The sequence below is a fragment of the Budorcas taxicolor genome, chromosome 10 (assembly GCF_023091745.1).
Source record: "Budorcas taxicolor isolate Tak-1 chromosome 10, Takin1.1, whole genome shotgun sequence".
In the NCBI taxonomy this organism is placed as follows: domain Eukaryota; kingdom Metazoa; phylum Chordata; class Mammalia; order Artiodactyla; family Bovidae; genus Budorcas; species Budorcas taxicolor.
In genome coordinates this window covers 11,790,389-11,810,831 of record NC_068919.1, presented here as the reverse complement: position 1 = coordinate 11,810,831, position 20,443 = coordinate 11,790,389, and the positions used below count along the sequence as shown (strand labels likewise).

General features: G+C 40.1%; 1 protein-coding gene and 1 non-coding gene across 2 annotated transcripts in view; both read right to left on the bottom strand.

The window, feature by feature from the left end:
• The window catches only part of TXNDC16 (thioredoxin domain containing 16), an 85,868-nt gene extending 65,670 nt beyond the window's left edge, over positions 1-20,198 (bottom strand). Inside the window, exons 1-4 of the mRNA XM_052647104.1 lie at positions 20,024-20,198; positions 18,764-18,846; positions 12,665-12,738; positions 11,784-11,858 (exon numbers count right to left, since the gene is read on the bottom strand). Coding sequence (XP_052503064.1) covers positions 11,784-11,858; positions 12,665-12,738; positions 18,764-18,846; positions 20,024-20,183 — 392 coding nt within the window. The 5' untranslated portion in view covers positions 20,184-20,198. The remainder of the gene's footprint in view (positions 1-11,783; positions 11,859-12,664; positions 12,739-18,763; positions 18,847-20,023) is intronic.
• Positions 9,905-9,976, bottom strand: TRNAW-CCA (transfer RNA tryptophan (anticodon CCA)). The gene has a single exon. It is a non-coding gene; the product is annotated as a tRNA-Trp (tRNA).
• Positions 20,199-20,443: the final 245 nt, after the last annotated feature.

Below are 20,443 nucleotides of genomic sequence, written 5' to 3'. Positions count from 1 at the left end.
TCAAAAAGTATCTGAAAAGTTGAAGAGTGAAAAGTCTACCTCCAATTCTTTCTCCCCATCCTAGCTTTCCCATTCCGTTTCCATAAATCAATCATCAGTTTCTTGTGAAACTAGAAATATTTATACTAAATGCATACAAGAACTGAAGAGTCTTTTGATGACAGTGAAAGAAGAGAGTGAAAAAGCTGGCTTAAAATTCAACATTCAAAAAATGAAGATCATGGCATCTGGTCCCACTACTTCATGGCAAATAGATGGGGAAACAATGGAAACAATGAGAGACTTTATTTTCTTGGGCTCCAAAATCACTGCAGATGGTGACTGCAGCCATGAAATCAAAAGACACTGGCTCCTTGGAAGAAAAGCTATGACCAACTTAGACAGCATATTAAAAAGCAGAGACATTACCTTGCCAACAAAGGTCCATCTAGTCAAAGCTATGGTTTTTCCAGTAGTCATGTATGGATGTGAGAGATGGACTATAAAGAAAGCTGAGTTCCAAAGAATTGATGTTTATGAACTGTAATGCCGAAGACTCTTGCGAGTCCCTTGGACTGCAAGGAGATCCAACCAGTCAATTCTAAAGGAAATCAGTCTTGAATATTCTTTGGAAGGACTGATGCTGAAGATAAAACTCCAATACTATGGCCACCTGATACAAAGAACTGACTCAGTGGAAAAGACCCTAATGCTGGGAAAGACTGAAGGCAGGAGGAGAAGGGGACAACAGAGGATGAGACGGCTAGATGGCATCACTGACTCAATGGGTATGAGTTTGAGCAAGTTCTGGAAGTGGGTGATGGACAGGGAAGCCTGGCACACTGTAGTCCATGGGGTCTCAAAGAGTCAGACACAACTGAGCAACTGAACTGAACTGAAATGCATACATGCGATAAATATATATTATATATGCCTTTGTTAGATGACTATTTCTCCTAGATGTCTCAATGTTCCTGTGCAGTCCAGCTCTCCTGAATATGAAAACCGAGAGGACACAAAGATGGAAAATGTCTCCTCTTAATCTTGTCTTCTTTTCTCTGAAGCCATCTGCTTCCATTCAAAGGTAATAAAATCTTTCTTATCTTCCCTGGAGCTACACTCTTATATTTAGGGACAGAAACCTTTATCTCCCACCCCAGGGAATTCAGTTAAATTCCAGAGAAAAAGATAAGCACTCTATCTCTAGAAGGAAAAAGTAGATATGCCAGCTCCTATATAAACTAAGAGATTCATAATTTAAGCTCTTCTCCAAACCTTGCTGTAAATACAGATGTTAAGAATACAGCTTTCACCTTGCAGCTCCATGGAGAACTGGATAAAGCAATCCAGTACTATTACTCTGACTGCTGTTATTGCTGTGTGTGATTGCCAATTCCAAGACTTGGCATTTCCACAGGTATATATGTAAGGACAGTAACATCGTAGACCCTTCACTTCCTTTCTTATACACACAGAATTCTGTTATACTCTAAACACTTGGTTTATTGCATTAATATATCCTGAAAAATCAATGTGTGAAAAATCTTAATAGACCATTAAGTCAACATACTTTTAATCACTGATGTTTTAGGAATATTTTAAATGTCCCACCAAAAAAAAAAAAAAATCACAATTTAATTGGCCATTATGGTTCAAAAATATGCAGTTCTATAACTATTTATTGTAGGATTTCCCTAGTTTACTGGAGGAGGCAATGGCACCCCACTCCAGTATTCTTGCCTGGAAAATCCCATGGATGGAGGACCCTGGTAGGTTGTAGTCCATGGGGTCGCTAAGAGTCGGACCCGACTGAGCAACTTCCCTTTCACTTTCATGCACTGGAGAAGGAAACAGCAACCCACTCCAGTGTTCTTGCCTGGAGAATCCCAGGGACAAGGGAGCCTGGTAGGCTACCGTCTATTGGGTCATACAGAGTAGGGCACGACTGAAGTGACATAGCAGCAGCAGTAGCAGCATGGTTCAAAAATATGCAGTTCTATAACTATTTATTGTGGGATTACCCTAGTTTACTGGAGAAGGCAATGGCACCCCACTTCAGTACTCTTGCCTGGAAAATCCCATGGATGGAGGAGCCTGGTAGGTTGCAGTCCATGGGGTCGCTAAGAGTCGGACACGACTGAGCGACTTCACTTTCACTTTTCACTTTCATGCATTGGAGAAGGAAATGGCAACCCACTCCAGTATTCTTGCCTAGAGAATCCCAGGGATGGGGGAGCCTGGTGGGCTGCCGTCTCTGGGGTTGCACAGAGTCGGACACGACTGAAGCGACTTAGCAGCAGCAACCCTAGTTTACACTTGTTATTCTAAGATTTTACTAACTCAATCCTTCCTCTATTTTCTGAGACTAAGAAATTGTCTAAGACCTTAATCTTTTCTGTTTCAAGTATAAATAACTGTAGATTACTAATCACATACAAATTTATCCGTATGTGTGTATTAGAAGATAATGGAAGAAAAGAACCCATTTACAATAGGAATAGAAGACATAAAATGCCTAGTAATAAATTTTACTGTCCAAACATCTACAAAGAAAAAATTAAAACACTACTAGAGGATAAAAAAACTTGAATAAATGGAAAGACATCTGGTTATGGGATGGGAAGATTCATTCAAAGATGCCAAGCATCCCTAAAATAACTTATAAATTTAATGCCAGTAGGATTTAGTCAGGGAGAAGAAGAAATTGGACAACCCAATTTTAAATGTCACATGTAAATAGAATAAAAATGTAATTCTAGAAAAAGAAATATGAAGGGACCTGGATCTTTCGCATGTGCTGTGTTGTGCTGTGCTTAGTCGCTCAGTTGTGTCCAGGATCTTTCCGGCAGTATATTATAAAGCCTCAGTAATTAAGGTGACAGTAAAAAAAAAAAAAGAAAAAAAAAACAAGAGACAGATTAATGAAACAGAAAGTCCAAAGTAGGCCCAAATATATATGAGCATTTAATATAAAAAATGGCATCTTTTTCGATTAATCTCAGTTCTGTTGGGATAACTATTTAACCACCTGATTACTACATAGCTAAATTCATTGCTTATACCATTCACCAAGTTAAATTCCAAACAAAGCAAAGATTTAAACGTAAAAATGAACCACTAAGACATTAAGAGGAGAAATACACCCATATAAATAGAATCTGATCTTTGACAAAGGAGCAAAAGCAATTTAGTGGAGAAAGGCTAGACTTTGCAAAAAAGGGTGCTAAAGCAACTGGACATCCACATGCCAGTAAGTGCACCTAGACACTGGCTATACACCTTTCACAAAAAATAACAAGAGACCTAAATATAAGACATAGAAGAAAATCTTGGTGACCTTGGATTTGGCAATGAATTTTTAGATACAACCTAAAGCATGATCCATGAAAAAAAAATTGTAGTGTTGGATTTCACTATTATTAAAAATTTCTGCTCTACAAAAGACACTATTAAGAGAATGAAGAACAAGCCACAGACTGGGAGAAAACATTTGCAAAACATATATATCTGATAAAGGGCTTGTATCCAGAACATATGAAAGAACTCTTAAACTCAACAATGAGAAAAAAAAAAAGCATTTACAATATGAGCAAAAGATCTGAGCAGATACCCCACCAAAGAAAATATACAGATGTCAAATAAGCATATTAAAAGATACTCAATATCATATGTCCTTAGGAAATTGCAAATTAAAAGGAAATACCACTACACACCCAATAGAATAGCTACAGTTAAAAAGAGAAAGAAGAAAATTAGCAATACCAAATGTTGGTGGGGATGTGTAGCAACAGAAACTCATTCAACGTAGGTGGTAATGGAAAATGATACAGTTTGGAGACGGTTTGGCAGGTTTTTACAAACCGAATCAGTCTTAAAATATGATTGAGAAATCACACCCCAAAGATTTAATCCAAATGTGTTGAAAAACCACATCAATAGAGAAAACCTACACATGAGCTTTATAGCAACTTAAATGATAACTGCCAAAACTTGGAAGCAAGCAAGATGTCCTTCAACAGGTGAAGAGATAAACAGTGATATATCCATACAATGGAATATTACTCAGCAATAAAAAAAGAAATGAGCTACCAAGCCATGAAAAGACATGCAGGAATCTTAAAACATACTGCTAATTATATGCAGCAGCCAATTTGAAAAGGGTACATGCTGTATGATTCTGAAACCGAGCCCCCTCTAAAATCAAGTCCCCCTGACAACTTTATGATTAACTTCTATATCCAAAACTGTATTCCTTTCTTGTCCCCTCTGACCTCAATCCTGTGCTAACTGAACAGTAATCAACAGAGTCAGATGACTAAAGTTGCTGCTGTCTATAACATTGTTAACATACTAAAATTGCTGTCATGGATAACTTATCATTAAGGTACAGACTCAGGTTTTTTCTCCAGGGCAGGATGAGCTATCAGACCTCCCCGACTCCCCGCCCTTCCGGGATCATGGTCCACCCAACCAGATATTAGTAAACTGTAGGTATCCTGACTTCTGAAACTACAACTAAGAAATGTCACAGAAATGTCACTAGACAATGAATAACCCCAGCTTCTCTGTTCTTCTCCCCCAGCTCCTAACTCAGAGACCAAATTGGAGTGGACCTGAGGTTTGTCTCTCACTCACTTGCTCAGCAGCCTGCAATAAATCCTTACTTTGCTGCAGTCACTGTCAGAGCTTGGCTTTCTGTGAAAATCTGACACATGAGCCCTTTTTCTGGGTTACAGTTCTATCTACATGACCCTCAAAAAGGCAAAACTATACAGTAAAAAGATCAGAGGTTGGGGAGTGGCAGAGAAAGATAACTAAGAGGAGTGCAGGGGATTTTTAGGGCTGTGAAACTTATCCTTTGATAAATAATGATGGATACATGTCATTATACATTTGTATACACACAACTACACAACAAAGAGTGAATCCTAATAAAAAGTATGCACTTTGGTTAATAATAATGTGTCAATATCAATTCATCAACTGTAACAAAGGTACCACACCAATGTAATATGGTAACAGAGGACACTGAGTACAGAGAAGAAATGAAGAATTCTCTGTATTGTCTGTTCAATTTTCTGTAATCCCAAAACTGCTCTAAAAACTAACCTGCTAAGTTTTTAAGTGAATTCCTTTGTAACAAAAGCAAAAGGGAGACCTTGGTACAACTTAAAATCCAAAAGTCAAAAGAGAAAAGATAAATTTGACCTGATAATATATTTTTTTTAAAATAGGGAAATTCAAAAGATAAATGACAAACAGGAAAATGTACAGTTTCTATCTCCTTTATATACAGAAGTACTTTGAAATTAATAAGAATTAAAGTTCAAAATGTGATAGAAAAATGTGCAAAAAGTTCAGCAACAAGTTCAGTTTCATTTCTATGAACGGTATGCAACTGAAAAGAGTACAAGAGAGGAACTGCTTGCCAGGAACTGGATATTTCAAATTGATGCTCTTAGCACAAAGAAGTAGAATGATGGCTTAAGAGGCATTCTCTTTCCTTGTGGAGGAAAAAAAAAAGTACAGCTCTGATACGGCGTTCTATTTATTCAGCACCGTTCTTCAAGATTCTAAATATCATTACTGAAAATTTTTGTAAAGTACTGTATTCCACAAGTCATTTTTCTTATACTTTAAACAAAAATGAGGACACTGCCTCTTTGGCATTCTACTTTCCTGATATTTCTTTTTTTCTGCCCAGTTTCTTCTTCCTCTATATGTTTGTACTGTCCTAGAATGCTCCCTAGATGACCTACATGTTGACAACACTCCTCAGGAATGCAAATTCCTACAACTGCCTACTTGAGACTCAGATAAGATGAGCATCTGACTTATTAAACTAGACTCATTTTTTCCTGTAACCTTGCCCTTCTTCCTTTGCCTATCTCAGATGGTGATCAGATCAGATTTGGGGTAGAGTGAGGAGGGAAGGAAGGAAAAGAAGAGATCAGGGATTATTCAAATTAATCGCTACCAAATTCAGTTAATTTCACCTCTCAGAGGGCTTTTCTGAGAAGGCAATGGCAACCGACTCTAGTCCTCTTGCCTGGAAAATCCCATGGACGGAGGAGCCTGGTAGGCTACAGTCCATGGGGTCACAAAGAGTCAGACACGACTGAGCAACTTCACCTTCACTTTTCACTTTCCTGCATTGGAGAAGGAAATGGCACCCCACTCCAGTGTTCTTGCCTGGAGAATCCCAGGGACGGGGAGCCTGGTGGGCTGCCGTCTATGGGGTTGCAGAGAGTCAGACATGACTGAAGCGACTTAGCAGCAGCAGCAGCAGCAGCAGAGGGTTTTCCTGGTAGCCTGGTGGTTAAGAATTTGCCTCGCAATGCAGGGGACGCGGATTTGATCCCTGACTGGGGAACTAAGAGTCCCATAGGCTGCGGGGCAACTAAGCTCATGGCCTCAATTACTGAGCCCGCACACTCTGGAGACTCTGTTCCACAACTAGAAAGTCTGTGCACCCCAACAAAAGATCCCACAGGACACAACAAAGACCCCTTGGCCGCAACTAAGCCCCAAAACAACCAAACAAATAAGTATTTCTTAAAAATTTCACCTCCTCACCATTAAAAAGAAACCTCCTCTTTGCTATCTTTATTTCCTTAGATTCTACAATGGCCACACAATGGTGTCTACATGTATGTGGATCCCATGGACTTGTCTCTCACCCACCAGAAAGAGCTCTTAAGTGCTAATCTGATCACATCTCTTACTGCCTACGACCTTCTGCTGAACAATCAGGTCAATTAGGACAAAGAGTAAAAGTCACAACCAAGCCTTTATTTACTCACTGGGACAGTTCAGTTCAGTTCAGTCGCTCAGTCATGTCCGACTCTGCGACCCCATGAATTGCAGCATGCCAGGCCTCCTCATCCATCACCAACTCCCAGAGTTCCCTCAGACTCACGTCCATTGAGTCCATGATGCCATCCAGCCATCTCATTCTCTGTCATCCCCTTCTCCTCCTGCCCCAAATCCCTCCCATCATCAGAGTCTTTTCCAATGAGTCAACTCTTCGCATAAGGTGGCCAAAGTATTGGACTTTCAGCTTTAGCATCATTCCTTCCAGAGAAATCCCAGGGCTGATCTCCTTCAGAATGCACTGGTTGGATCTCCTTACAGTCCAAGGGACTCTCAAGAGTCTTCTCCAACACCACAGTTCAAACGCATCAATTCTTCAGTGCTCAGCCTTCTTCACAGTCCAACTCTCACATCCATACATGACCACTGGAAAAACCATAGCCTTGACTAAACGGACCTTAGTCAGCAAAGTAATGTCTCTGCTTTTGAATATGCTATCTAGGTTGGTCATAACTTTTCTTCCAAGGAGTAAGCGTCTTTTAATTTCATGGCTGCAATCACCATCTGCAGTGATTTTGGAGCCCAGAGAAGACTCTACACATGGACATCACCAGATGGTCAACACCGAAATCAGATAGATTATATTCTTTGCAGCCAAAGATGGAGAAGCTCTATATAGTGAGCAAAAACAAGACCAGGAGCTGACTGTGGCTCAGATCACGAACTCCTTATTGTCAAATTCAGACTTAAATTGAAGAAAGTAGGGAAAACCGCTAGATCATTTAGGTATGACCTAAATCAAATCCCTGATGATTATACAGTGGAAGTGAGAAATAGATTTAAGGGCCTAGATCTGATAGAGTTCCTGATGAACTATGGAATGAGGTTTGTGACACTGTACAGGAGACAGCGATCAAGACCATCCCCATGGCAAAGAAATGCAAACAAGCAAAATGGCTGTCTGGGGAGGCCTTACAAATAGCTGTGAAAAGAAGAGAAGTGAAAAGCAAAGGAGAAAAGGAAAGATATAAGCATCTGAATGCAGAGTTCCAAAGAATAGCAAGAAGAGGTAAGAAAGCCTTCCTCAGCGATCAATGAAAAGAAATAGAGGAAAGCAACAGAATGGGAAAGACTAGAGATCTCTTCAAGAAAATTAGAGACACCAAGGGAACATTTCATGCAAAGATGGGCTCGATAAAGGACAGAAATGGTCTGGACCTAATAGAAGCAGAAGATATTAAGAAGAGGTGGCAAGAATACACGGAAGAACTGTACAAAAAAGATCTTCACGACCCGGATAATCACAATGGTGTGATCACTCATCTAGAGCCAGACATCCTGGAATGTGAAGTCAAGTGGGCCTTAGAAAGCATCACTATGAACAAAGCTAGTGGAGGTGATGGAATTCCAGTAGAGCTATTTCAAATTCTGAAAGATGACGCTGTGAAAGTGCTGCACTCAATATGCCAACAAATTTGGAAAACTCAGCAGTGGCCACAGGACTGGAAAAGGTCAGTTTTCATTCCAATCCCAAAGAAAGGCAATGCCAAAGAATGCTCAAACTACTGAACAATTGCACTCATCTCACACGCTAGTGAAGTAATGTTCAAAATTCTCCAAGCCAGGCTTCAACAATATGTGAACCATGAACTTCCTGATGTTCAAGCTGGTTTTAGAAAAGGCAGAGGAACCAGAGATCAAATTGCCAACATCTGCTGGATCATGGAAAAAGCAAGAGAGTTCCAGAAAAACATCTATTTCTGCTTTGTTGACTATGCCAAAGCCTTGACTGTGTGGATCACAATAAACTGTGGAAAATTCTGAAAGAGATGGGAATACCAGACCACCTGACCTGCCTCTTGAGAAATCTGTATGCAGGTCAGGAAGCAACAGTTAGAACTGGACATGGAACAACAGACTGGTTCCAAATAGGAAAAGGAGTACGTCAAGGCTGTATATTGTCACCCTGCTTATTTAACTTCTATGCAGAGTACATCATGAGAAACGCTGGACTGGAAGAAACACAAACTGGAATCAAGATTGCCAGGAGAAATATCAATAACCTCAGATATGCAGATGACATCACCCTTATGGCAGAAAGTGAAGAGGAACTAAAAAGCCTCTTGATGAAAGTGAAAGAGGAGAGTGAAAAAGTTGGCTTAAAGCTCATCATTCAGAAAACGAAGATCATAGCATATGGTCCCATCACTGGGACAGTGCTAGAGGCAAAAGGGGAGGAGAGACACTAACTCCACAAGCTCCATTCCCTTCCCAAACCACAGAACAGCTCCAGGCCAAAGCCACTGGGCACAGGAGTCATCTCATTCAAGGAGCCCCAAAGAGCTGGCTCCTATCTCTGATGTGAGTGGGCACCTTTCCTCTATGAGGCCTGCTGGACAAAGCCTGCAGCTGCTTGTGTGGTTGGGCCTGGAAGATCCCACAGGGACTGTGGCCCAGAGTTGGCCTCCTCAACCCTTCACTGGCTACCCCAAATCCTCAATTCCTTCTCATGGTAAACAAAGGTCCCCTCTGCTGACCCCATGCCAACTTCTCTGCTCTCACCTCCTGCTTTACATACATTTGAAACGCAGTAAAAACTACCCTCTCCAAACTGTCTTGACCTCCCTGCCTGGGCTCATAGTTCCCTCTGCTTCTTCCACCTTTCATTTCTTCACTGAGCAAACCCCTGTTTATCCTTTAAGACCCACCCCAAATGCTTCCTTCAGGAAGGCTTCTTACCAAATATCCACCCTCATTCTAGACCCAAGGAAATATTCTCTACCCTGTTGACGTTTAAGCCCTTATGAAGCTCTGTTTCACTTACTATATAATATTTTCTGTTTATATATCTGTCTTTGCAACAAAATGCTAAATTCTTAGAGGACAGAACTGTATCTTATTCTGTTTTGCATCTCCAATGCCTTACAAGTATCTGGTACATAGCAGGACCCTGGGAATACTCTATTTGTGGTACTGAAAGTGAAAGTGAAGTCGCTCAGTCGTGTCCAACTCTTTGGGACCCCGTGGACTGCAGCCTACCAGGCTCCTCTGTCCATGGGATTCTCCAGGCAAGAGTACTGGAGTGGGTTACCATTTCCTTCTCCAGGGGATCTTCCCGACCCAGGGATCGAACCTGGGTCTCCAGCATTGGAGGCAGACGCTTTAACCTCTGAGCCACCAGGGAAGCCATTTGTGGTATTAGTGTCCTATAAATCAGCGTTTGTACAGCAAAGGAACAGGACACCACAGCAAGATTGAATGACATAGGGCCCACAGGCTACCCAGTTCAGGTAACAGGGTCTCCAGCTCGGGCAGCCTCTCCACCTCTACTCCCCAATAGTTTCAAAACCACCTTTGTCATGGAGCTAGCGTGAACCTGCTGCTCCAGAATTTGCTGTCAAACTTGTCAAAGACAAGCTTAGTATCCCCTCCCCCATCCCTTAAAGAACCTTTCTCTGATTCTTCACCCTTATTTCTGGGTCAAAGATAGTCATTGGGTGTCCACTGTAAAAAGAGCATAAATGAGTAACCTTCTTGAGAACTAATACATCTATGACTTGAATTTTTTGCTAAGCTTTTTATCACCCCCACTATCAAGATAGCCATCCCTTCTTTATCCTGGGACAGCCCAGGAGCTCTTTGGAATTCCTTCTTCAAAAGACCATCTCTTATCACTTACAACTAGCTGTTCAGGCCACAGGCCTCAGGGTTCACAGTTAGCAGAGATTTCTAAAGTCTATTCACTAATATTAGTACTGGAACATGTGATAACCGCACCTTTTCACCTTTGAAGTTGAGAATGTCCTGTAACTTAACTTTCACCCAGGGCTTCCCTCATGGGTCAGCGGGTAAAAAATCTGCTTGCAGTGCAGCAGACACAGGAGATGTGAATTTGATTCCTGGGTTGGGAAGATCCCCTGGAGAAGGCAATGGCAACCCACTCCAGTATTCTTGCCTGGAAAATCCCATGGACAGCAGAGTTTGGTGGGCTACAGTCCATAGGGTCACAAAAAGTCAGACATGACTGAGTGACTAACACGAAATTTCACCCAAAGTCTCATTTTTGTGAGAATCAGGTAGAAGAGAAGGAAGATGGGAACCACGCAGAAAACAAGATACTCAATGTCAGAAAAGGTCTCAGTGGCAAAAGAACCACAGTAAATGTTAAATTGAAAAAGTCCATGCAAAGTCATGTCCTGAAAAGTCATAGCTGTTAGCTCTGTCACCAAAGATATTAGTGCTTCATTTGAGGAGGAATGGACTCCAGGTGAGTCTGAATCCCAGGCCTAATGATTCCATGCTAGGAGAGTTAAATTAGATTCACTCACTCAATAAACATTCAATATGTGCTGAGGATATCTGAAATGTTTCTGTACTTGCTGAGCAGGCACAGAGCTACAAACTCCAGGAAAAAATCAGGCAGGGGTGAAAAGGAGGCTAGACACTTCAAAAACCCTAGTAGAAATAGCAAAGATGAGCTTCTGACCTGGTAAAATCCTCACTCCACAGACAGAATCAAAGGCAAGAGCAATAGTATGACCCAGGTGGCCAGGTTGTACCATTTCCTACTTTTATGCAGAATATTTCCATGTTTCTGTATGCTTTGCCATTCAAGAAATTATAAATACCCTACATGGGAAAACAGGCTTCCCTTGTGGCTCAGCTGGTAAAGAATCTGCCTGCAATGTGGGAGTCCTGGGCTTGATCCCCAGTTGGGAAGATCCCCTGGAGAAGGGAAAGGCTACTGACTCCAGTATCCTTGCCTGGAGAATTCCATGGACTATTTAGTCCATGGGGTCGCAAACAGTCAGACAAGACTGAGCAACTTTCACTTCACTACGTGGGAAAACAGACAAGCAATATGTATAAAACTGATGCTTACAAATATAATGTTAAGGCCCTAAAGTATTACAATGGATTGCAATTGTCTAAAATGAAATCAATAGATAAATAACAAATGAGTTAAGTGAACAAGTGCCCCCTGAACTTACAAGAGAACATGAGCAACGATAGCATCCACGTCAAACAAGGTATCCGTTGGGAATTCTCTCAGTGGTATGTTGCCCCTGTAAAGCATTACAGAAAGATTTCCTTAGCATGCAATTCACTTGTGGCTCTAACACACGGACTGGAAGTTCTTTGATGTTAGAACCTGTGTCTTATCCACTATCCGATGCACCTACCAGAGCACTGGTCATAACACACACTCAAATACTTACTATACACACCTCATAGACAGGCTCCCTTTGAAAAGCTTAGGCTCTGTGGTTGGCAAAAAGACCGGGAAAAAACCTGAGTCCCAACAAGGCTTCCTCCCAGCCTCCCTGTCTCACAGCATACACAGATGTCCCCAAATGGGCTGGGAAGGAGACAAGCAGAAGAGACAAAGAAGGGTCCTTAGCAGCAGGTCCTGGAGGAGAAAGGACCTGTCCCTACTTCCTAGGCCAAATCCCAAGAGTTTGCTGACTCAGATTAGCAGACCCCAGTATGGAGAAATCTATAACCTGGAAATCTGTAGACCCCTCAAAAATAAAGTAGTAAGGCATTTATTTCACACCTAACCTGACATATCTACATAGAACATTACATATCCTAAGTGCTTGCTTACCAGGCATTTGCAGTCAAAGCTTACATAAGATTCTCATATAATATCCAAAACACCCCTGACAGTTAAGTATCATTCTCCTCAATCTATAGATTAGGAAGCCAACATGGAGGTAACAAATTTATTACTTAGACTTTTTTGCCAAACTTCATATGATCCCCACTACACAGAGCTTCCTTCTGGCTTCGTGACATTTTGTATACTTGAATATTTTAGAGGTATAGCTTTATATTTATCCATCCCAGTGGGAAAAAAAAACTAGTTTACCTGAATAAATATGCTTTCATCAAATCCTTTTCACTTCCACAGTATTTCGATGTTTCTTCTGTGACACAATTAACCTATAAAAGATTATATTTAACGGTTAAGAGTGTAGAGCAAATGGCAGTTTCTTGGTTAGGGAAACACAAAGGAAGGTTAAATAGCACAGTGTATCTCCAGATCACATTTCTTATTTTACTTTTTTGCTGGTTTTATGCTGTAACTGCTCATTTATTCAACCGCTTGAGGGAACCCAGAGAAAGAAACCCAGAGAAAAGTTTCTATACCAAAGAGTTATATTTAATCATACACAATTCAATTCAATCTTATGAAGGAAGTGGGAGGTAATGACTTACAAAAGGAAGGAAACAATAAAGGCAAGACAAAAAAATCATGGGCAAAAGCCAGGAAACAGAGAAGTGAATGGTAAGTTGGAACCACAGAAGCATCTCAGTAGCTGGAACACACGTATGACAGATACTGCTGGTTCCCCACCACAAATCCATCTCACTCTTTTTGCTTCACTAACAGAATGTCACTAATAGCAAGTGCCCCCATTAAAAGACTTTTCCAGACTCCCCCAAAAGCTAAGGATAGCTATATAATGTTAGAAGTCACAGGTTTGGCATTCCTAGGGGTGTCTTTGGAGAAGGCAATGGCACCCCCACTCCAGTACTCTTGCCTGGAAAATCCATGGACGGAGGAGCCTGGTAGGCTGCAGTCCACGGGGTCGCTAAGAGTTGGACATGACTGAGCAACTTCACTTTCACTTTTCTCTTTCATGCACTGGAGAAGGAAATGGCAACCCACCCCAGTATTCTTGCCTGGAGAATTCCACAGAGGAGCCTGGCAGGCTACAGCCCATGGGGTTGCAAGAGTTGGATACGACTTAGCGACTAAACCACCACCACCACAGGTCAAGAAGGGCTTCCCTGGTGACTCAGAGCATAAAGAATTCACCTGCAATCTGGGAGACTAGGTTGGATCCCTGGGTCAGGAAGATCCCCTAGAGGAGGCATGGCAACCCACTCCAGTATTCATGTCTGGAGAATCCCATGGACAGAGGAGCCTGGCGGGCTACAGTCCATAGGGTTGCAAGGAGTGGGACACCACTGAGTGACTAACACTTTCACTTTCACAGGTCAAGGATGATGGGGTCCTGAAGTAAAGCAGAAAGGGACAGAAGAGATTCAAGAGACTTTTCACAAATACAGAAAGTAAAACTAAGAAGACTGAGCATATAATATGCACCATGGGACACAGAGGGGAAGGAAAGAGAGAGAATGAAGAGGCTGTCAGACAGGGCAAGTGGGCTGCCTGCAACATAACTTACCAAAACTAAGGTTGGAGGAACAGTTAGTATTTTGTTTCAGATTCTGTTAAATTTGCATTTTTTTTTTTTACTGGGTTCTTTGGTTGTTTTTGATTTTGTTTTCAGGTTAACTTTAATGGAGTTTGAGGAAGCACAGTGACAAGTGGAAAAGCTACATTTGTTTTATTTTTCAAACAGCTACTAAAAGAGAACTGATACCCAGAAAAGATATGAGGAATAGAGAACCAGAATTAAAAGTCAGAGTATAGTCATATCCAAAAGCCATGAACTTTACTGCAATTAAAAACAAATTTTTTTAAGTCAGCATAGGGGATGGTTGATGTTATGATAACAGATTTGTGCCTTCATTCACTCAAAACACATTTGAACACCTATCATATGTTAGTCACTATTCTCTTCATTGGGAGCACAGTTAGGTTCCAAATTAAAATCTTTCTCTTTAGAACTCATATTCTAAAAGCAGAGATAGACCATTTAAAAACTAAATAATATGTAATGTTAAGTACTATGAAGGAAAAAAAAACTTACTATGGGGATATGACCTAAAGAAGGCTTACCTTCATCAAAGAAGGATTCTCTGAGGATGTAACATGTGAACAAAGAAGTGAAGTAACGGAGTGATGGATGCAAATATATAAATATGTGGAAGAGATGAGGGGGAAATACCTGCAAAGGCCTTATGGAAATACACGTCTAGCAGGTTCAAGTAACAAAAAGACAACTAGCAAGTGTCAGGAATAGACTGAGGAAGGGGGAGGAACAGAAAGTGAGATAAAAGGAAGTCAGTATCCAAAGAGGAGTTTCGATTTTAACACAACTGTAATGGGAAGACTTTCTGAGATCTGATACTTTTGCTTACATGTGGAGAAGGGTTTGGTGAGACAAAAGTGAAAGGAGAAAGGCCAAATAGGCAGCTGTTGTGGTTTCCCAGAGGAGAAGTGAGGATGTTTGGACAAGATACTGGAAATGAAGATACCGGAAGTGGTCAAGTTTGCATGGTTTTGATAGTAGAACCTGAGTGAAAATGAAGGTCGCTCGGTCGTGTCCGACTCTTTGCAACCCTATGACTGTACAGTCCATGGAATTCTCCCAGTCAGAATACTGGAGTGGGCAGCCTTTCCCTTCTCCAGGGGATCTTCCCAACCCAGGGATTGAACCCAGGTCTCTCGTATTGCAGGCAGATTCTCTACCAGCTGAGCCACAAGGGAAGCCTAAGAATATGGGAGTGGATATCCCATCCCTTGTCCAGCGGATCTTCCTGAACCAGGAATTGAACTGGGGTCTCCTTCATTGGAGGCGGATTCTTTACCAGTTGAGCTTCCAGGGAAGTAGAACCTGAAGAACTTATTAATGGATTGGTTATGATAGAAAAAAGATGACCTAAAGGTTTTTTGCTTTTAAATCTACATTGATAAAGTAATATAGTCACACCAGCTTTCTTTTGGTTATTATTTGCATGATATAGTTTTTGTCCTTTATTTACTTTGAGAGTTTCTAAAGCCTTGAAGATGCATTTCTAAATATCTTACAATTGGGTTTGGTTATTGTTCCCAGCCTGACAATCGTTTTCTTAACTGGAACATTTATCCATTTATAATTTAGTGTTTTCTTCATCTACATCTGCCTAAAGAAATCTTAACTTTTGAAGACAATCTCAAAATGCTACTTTTTGTGACGTCTTTCCAAATACCATAATATGACGTCCACTTCGATAATCATGTAAGACTTCTCTCTTTTAAACCTCTACAGCATTTTATTTGTACCTCTTATAGTGACCAAGTTCTGCCAGTTATTAAAATGGTCTGCAGGAATTCTCGGGCAGTACAGTGGTTAGGACTCCAAGCTTTCACTGCCAAGGGCCCAGATTCAATCCTTGGTCAGGGAGCTGTGATTCTCAAAGGTGTGCAGTGTAACCAGAAGAAAAAAAAAAAAAGTCTGTGAATGTGTTTTGGATATCTACTCTCCAAAGAAAAAGATCTCAGTCATTTTCCTATCTTGAGAAATGGAATATTTCCTGCCGTATCAGTAAACAAAGGATGTCACGGTCATCAGTGATGGCAGCCACCACCGAAGGTGGGCCCTGAGAAAACTCAGGATGTGAAAATATAGGATACTGGCACCAGATAGCTGAGGTACATATCAAAGGAATGATTTCAGTGAGCTCAGACTCTTGCATATTCCCATACACAGAAAAGCGCTAAATTCCTTAACTTGAGATATCTGACTTTCCTTTAATTAACAGCAATCAATTTTGACATTCAAACTACCTGCCCTTTTTGACAAAACTCCTACAAAATCTGGTTGTCCCTGTCAACTCCTCAGAGCTCTTCTCTCGGGGTTACTTGAGATGCTGGCTCCTGGGTTTTAAGTCCTAAAAAGTCCCTCCTAAGAAAACATAACTCTCAACTTTTAGGTTGTGAATATTTTTTAAGTCTACAATCCAATAAAAGACTAAATAATAGTGAGCTCGTTTCAATCTCATAAACAATACTGAGTATCTACTATGTACCAGGGACTGAGCTAGGTACTCGAGGTCTAGGTCTATCTCTTTCACCACAGTTTCCTTTCCACACAACTTAAAGTCCTCAACTATAAAAGCTTTATGAACTGTTAGTTCATAAAGGTGATCTTTAGGCATGAACCTTCATATTCTACTCCAGTTAGCAGACACATAGTTACTAGTCATTAGTTTACTGACTGCTAGATAAACAGTATGATTATCCCTTTGGAGTGTCATACCCAGTATTTTGTTTCTAAATCTCAATTTTTGTTCAAAGCTTGAGTGCCATTACCATTCTAGAGAATAAACTGGTTCACAGTTAATTGAGACCCTGAGACCTCTATACAAAGAAAACTGACATTTAAAAAAAAGAAAAAAAGATTTTTTTTTTTAAGGTATATACATGCATGCTTTGTCGCTTAGTTGTGTCCAATTCTTTGTGATCTTTGGACTATAGCCCATCGGGCTCCTCTGTCCACAGGATTTTTCAGGCAAGAATACTGCAGTGGGTTGCCATTTCCTTCTCCAAGGAATATAACTATGATATAATAAGAAATATATATTTGGTCTCTACCCCTCGTTCCTGACAGAGAGCTCCTGGTGGTGGTTATGGTGGTTCAGTTGCTAAGTCATGTCTGACGCTTGCAACCCCAGAGACTGTATCCCACCAGGCTCCTCTGTCCATGGGATTTCCAGGCAAAAATACTGGTGTGGACTGCTGTTTCCTCCTACAGGGGATGTTCTTGACCCAGGGATCAAACCCAGGTCTCCTGCATTGCAGCGGTCTCCCACATCGTAGGCATATTCTTTACTGACTGAGCCTCTAGGGAAGCACCTAAAACCCTGTAATTTCCTGAATGATGGAGTGGTAGGAGTATCTTTTGTTCTAATATTTGGTCCTTTAACCCCAAATATAAGAGTTTCTAAAACCCCTGGAATCTCTGGTAGTGATAAGAGTGTCTGTCTGTATGCAAATGAAATGACTGGCAGTTGGGGCCCCTAGATAGCTTCAGGAAGGGTGCTGGTTGCCAGCAAAAGGCAAGGTTAGAGAGTGGTAACTTTCAGCCCCACTTCCCAGCTCCTGCACTTGAGACTCTTCCAGATCTTCCCCATGTATTTCTTCCTGGCCGTTCCTGAGATTTCCTCTATAAGAAGCCAGTAACAGTTAAGGAAAGTCTTTCCCTGAGTTCTGTAAGTCACTGTAGCCAATTACGGACCCTGAGGATGGGGTTGTGAGAACCCCCATCTGTAGCCAAGTTCTACAGAAGTCGTAGGAAACCTGGGGATCTTTCACTCCCTGTGACTGGCATCTGAAGTGAGAGCAATCTCACAGGACTGTACCCTTCCCCTGAGGGGTCTGTGCTAACGCTGGGTTGTTGGTGTCAGACCTGCTTGGTGTGGAAAACAGACACATTTGGTGTCAGAAGTGTTCTGTGGTGAGAGTGAAGAGTTTCCCTTTAAAAGTCACAGTCAGTTAACTTTTCTGTGTTTCCTGCCCTGGGAACACAAACTGCAGGGATCAAGAGAGACAGTAGCCATCTCTCAAAGGAGGAAGGTTAATGAACTAGAAAAGAATAAATGTACACAGAAAGTCAGGGAGACACTGATCTGACGGAATTTAATAATCATTGGGTAATTAATCATTCCACTTTCTGAGGTACAAATCCTAAGTTTAAACTAAATGAAAGGCTCATGAAGCCGTTTAAACCGTGAAGCATCTGGAAATTTTCCATAATACTCCACAGCAAGTTTGAACACTTTTTGAGAAATTAAATATGTAATTTCAAATTAGGTTGTCTTAACATTTTTCTAGAAATAAATATGACAACCACAACAGAAGCAATTATAAAGATAGAATATGAAAGAAAAAACAAAAACACACACTTCAATTACTTCAATTTTGATACCTCAGTTTGTGCTAATACAAATGTTTTAATAGTTATGAATATCTATTATGATATATTTCTTAGGCAAAATAAAAAGAGCCTATATACAAGACTGAAAAAATGACACTATAGCTCCAATAGAATGCTTTACAAAATAAAGCTCTAAGAATTTTAAATAGCTTTTCCCTCTGTATTTGTACTAATTTGTACAATAATTTGGAACCATCTATACTTCTGCTTATTCTTATGAAAAAAAAGATAGAAAAAATATTTTTCCAGTTTGAAAAAAATGTGAAACAACATATTATTTTTAGATACTCACTCTTAGGTCACACAGCTGTAAAATGTTTGTCACTAATAATTTATTAACATAAATATGTTTTTACCTTTGCTACTGAAATTCCATAGTCCTGGAGAGGTTTAGCAGCCTCATTCAGTTCTTCAAGAAACATAGAAGTTCTTGGAGACTCTAAAATAAGAAATGTTTTATGAATGTTTTATGACTTGCCCCTTAGGAAAAATGAATTTTTAAAATTAAAGCCAAAAGCTGCAAACTGCAAAAGAAATATATTAGTTTCCTCAATTATATGCAACAACAAATAAGTAACTAAACAAACCCAATTACATAGTTTTGTACCCTATTTCCTATTGCCTCATTATTCTTATTTCTAATATTTTTATCATGAAATATTTTCATTTTGTGACCTTAAAAGCTTTCTAAACATAAACTGGACAAATAAATGTTTAATTTAAATGGAACAGTTGTCATTATTTTTCCAAGTTTAATACTATACACAACACACATGTACAAAAATTTCAAAATGATTTTAACATACCATTTTCAAACCCTAAGTATAATAAAGTGTTAGTCACTCAGTCATGCCTGACTCTGTGACCCTATGGACTGTAGCCCGCCAGGCTCCTCTGTCCATGGAATTCTCTAGGTAAGAATACTGGCGTGGGTTGCCAAGAGATCTTCCCAACCCAGGGTTTGAACCCAGGTCTCCTGCATTGGAGGCAAACTCTTTACCTTCTAAGCCACCAGAGAAGCCCTATAAGGGAGCCAACAAATATGTGAATTCACTTACTAATTCCAAGAATAGTATTTTTTAAGGCATGAGAAATTTTAATAGAACCGTGACAATGATCAGTTATGTTCAATAGCTGTATTAATTAATCCAGTATAATTAACAGTATGGTTAAAGCAGAGTATTAAACTTAAGCATCAGTATTACTATATTTAAAGTTTTAAAACACTTGAAAAATATTTACATGCTAAAAATATCAAAATGTTTACTTTTAGAAATGACGATGAAACGATATTACTCATAGCTAATTCTCACCTAGTATTTGCTATGGATTAGGGACATGAACTAAGTCACTTAATTGTCACAACAAATTCATAAAGCACACACAACTTCCTCATTATGGATGACAAAAAAGACACACAGAGAGATTAAGTGACTTGACCCAGGTCACACAACAGGTGAAGAAGCAAAGTCAGGATTCAAACCTAGGTAGGCATATCACACTAGCAGCTTTAAAGCACATTTTATTAATCCTGACAATAAGTTCTCTCTGAGCATAATGATTAACCACCAATAGAAACATCACAAAAATCATATTAAAATATAAAAAATACTTACCAGCTTGACAAAAATAAACTAAGGTGGCTTTTCCTGGTTGCAATGTACTGAAGAATGTCTGAGGACTCAGCTCTGGAGAGTCTACTGCTGATGTATAAAAAATGCACATCATGACAAAAGAGATGCCAGCTCTAAACACACTGAACCTGGAAGACGTCATCAGCTGCGGCTGTATACAGACAGAAGAATCTATTTTTTTCACTATTTTTTTCTGTTGCCCAGGACAATACCTGGTAAGCGTAGGTATTCGGCCAAGTTGTGCCCCAGGAATTTGTTAAATGAATGAATGAAGTAAAATCTGTAAAAAGAATAATACAAGAAATTCGTCTCAGGTTTGATTTTACTAATACTTTACTATTTCCTTCTAGTACAAATGTGAGAGGGGATGATATATAATGACATTGATTTGATAATACTATT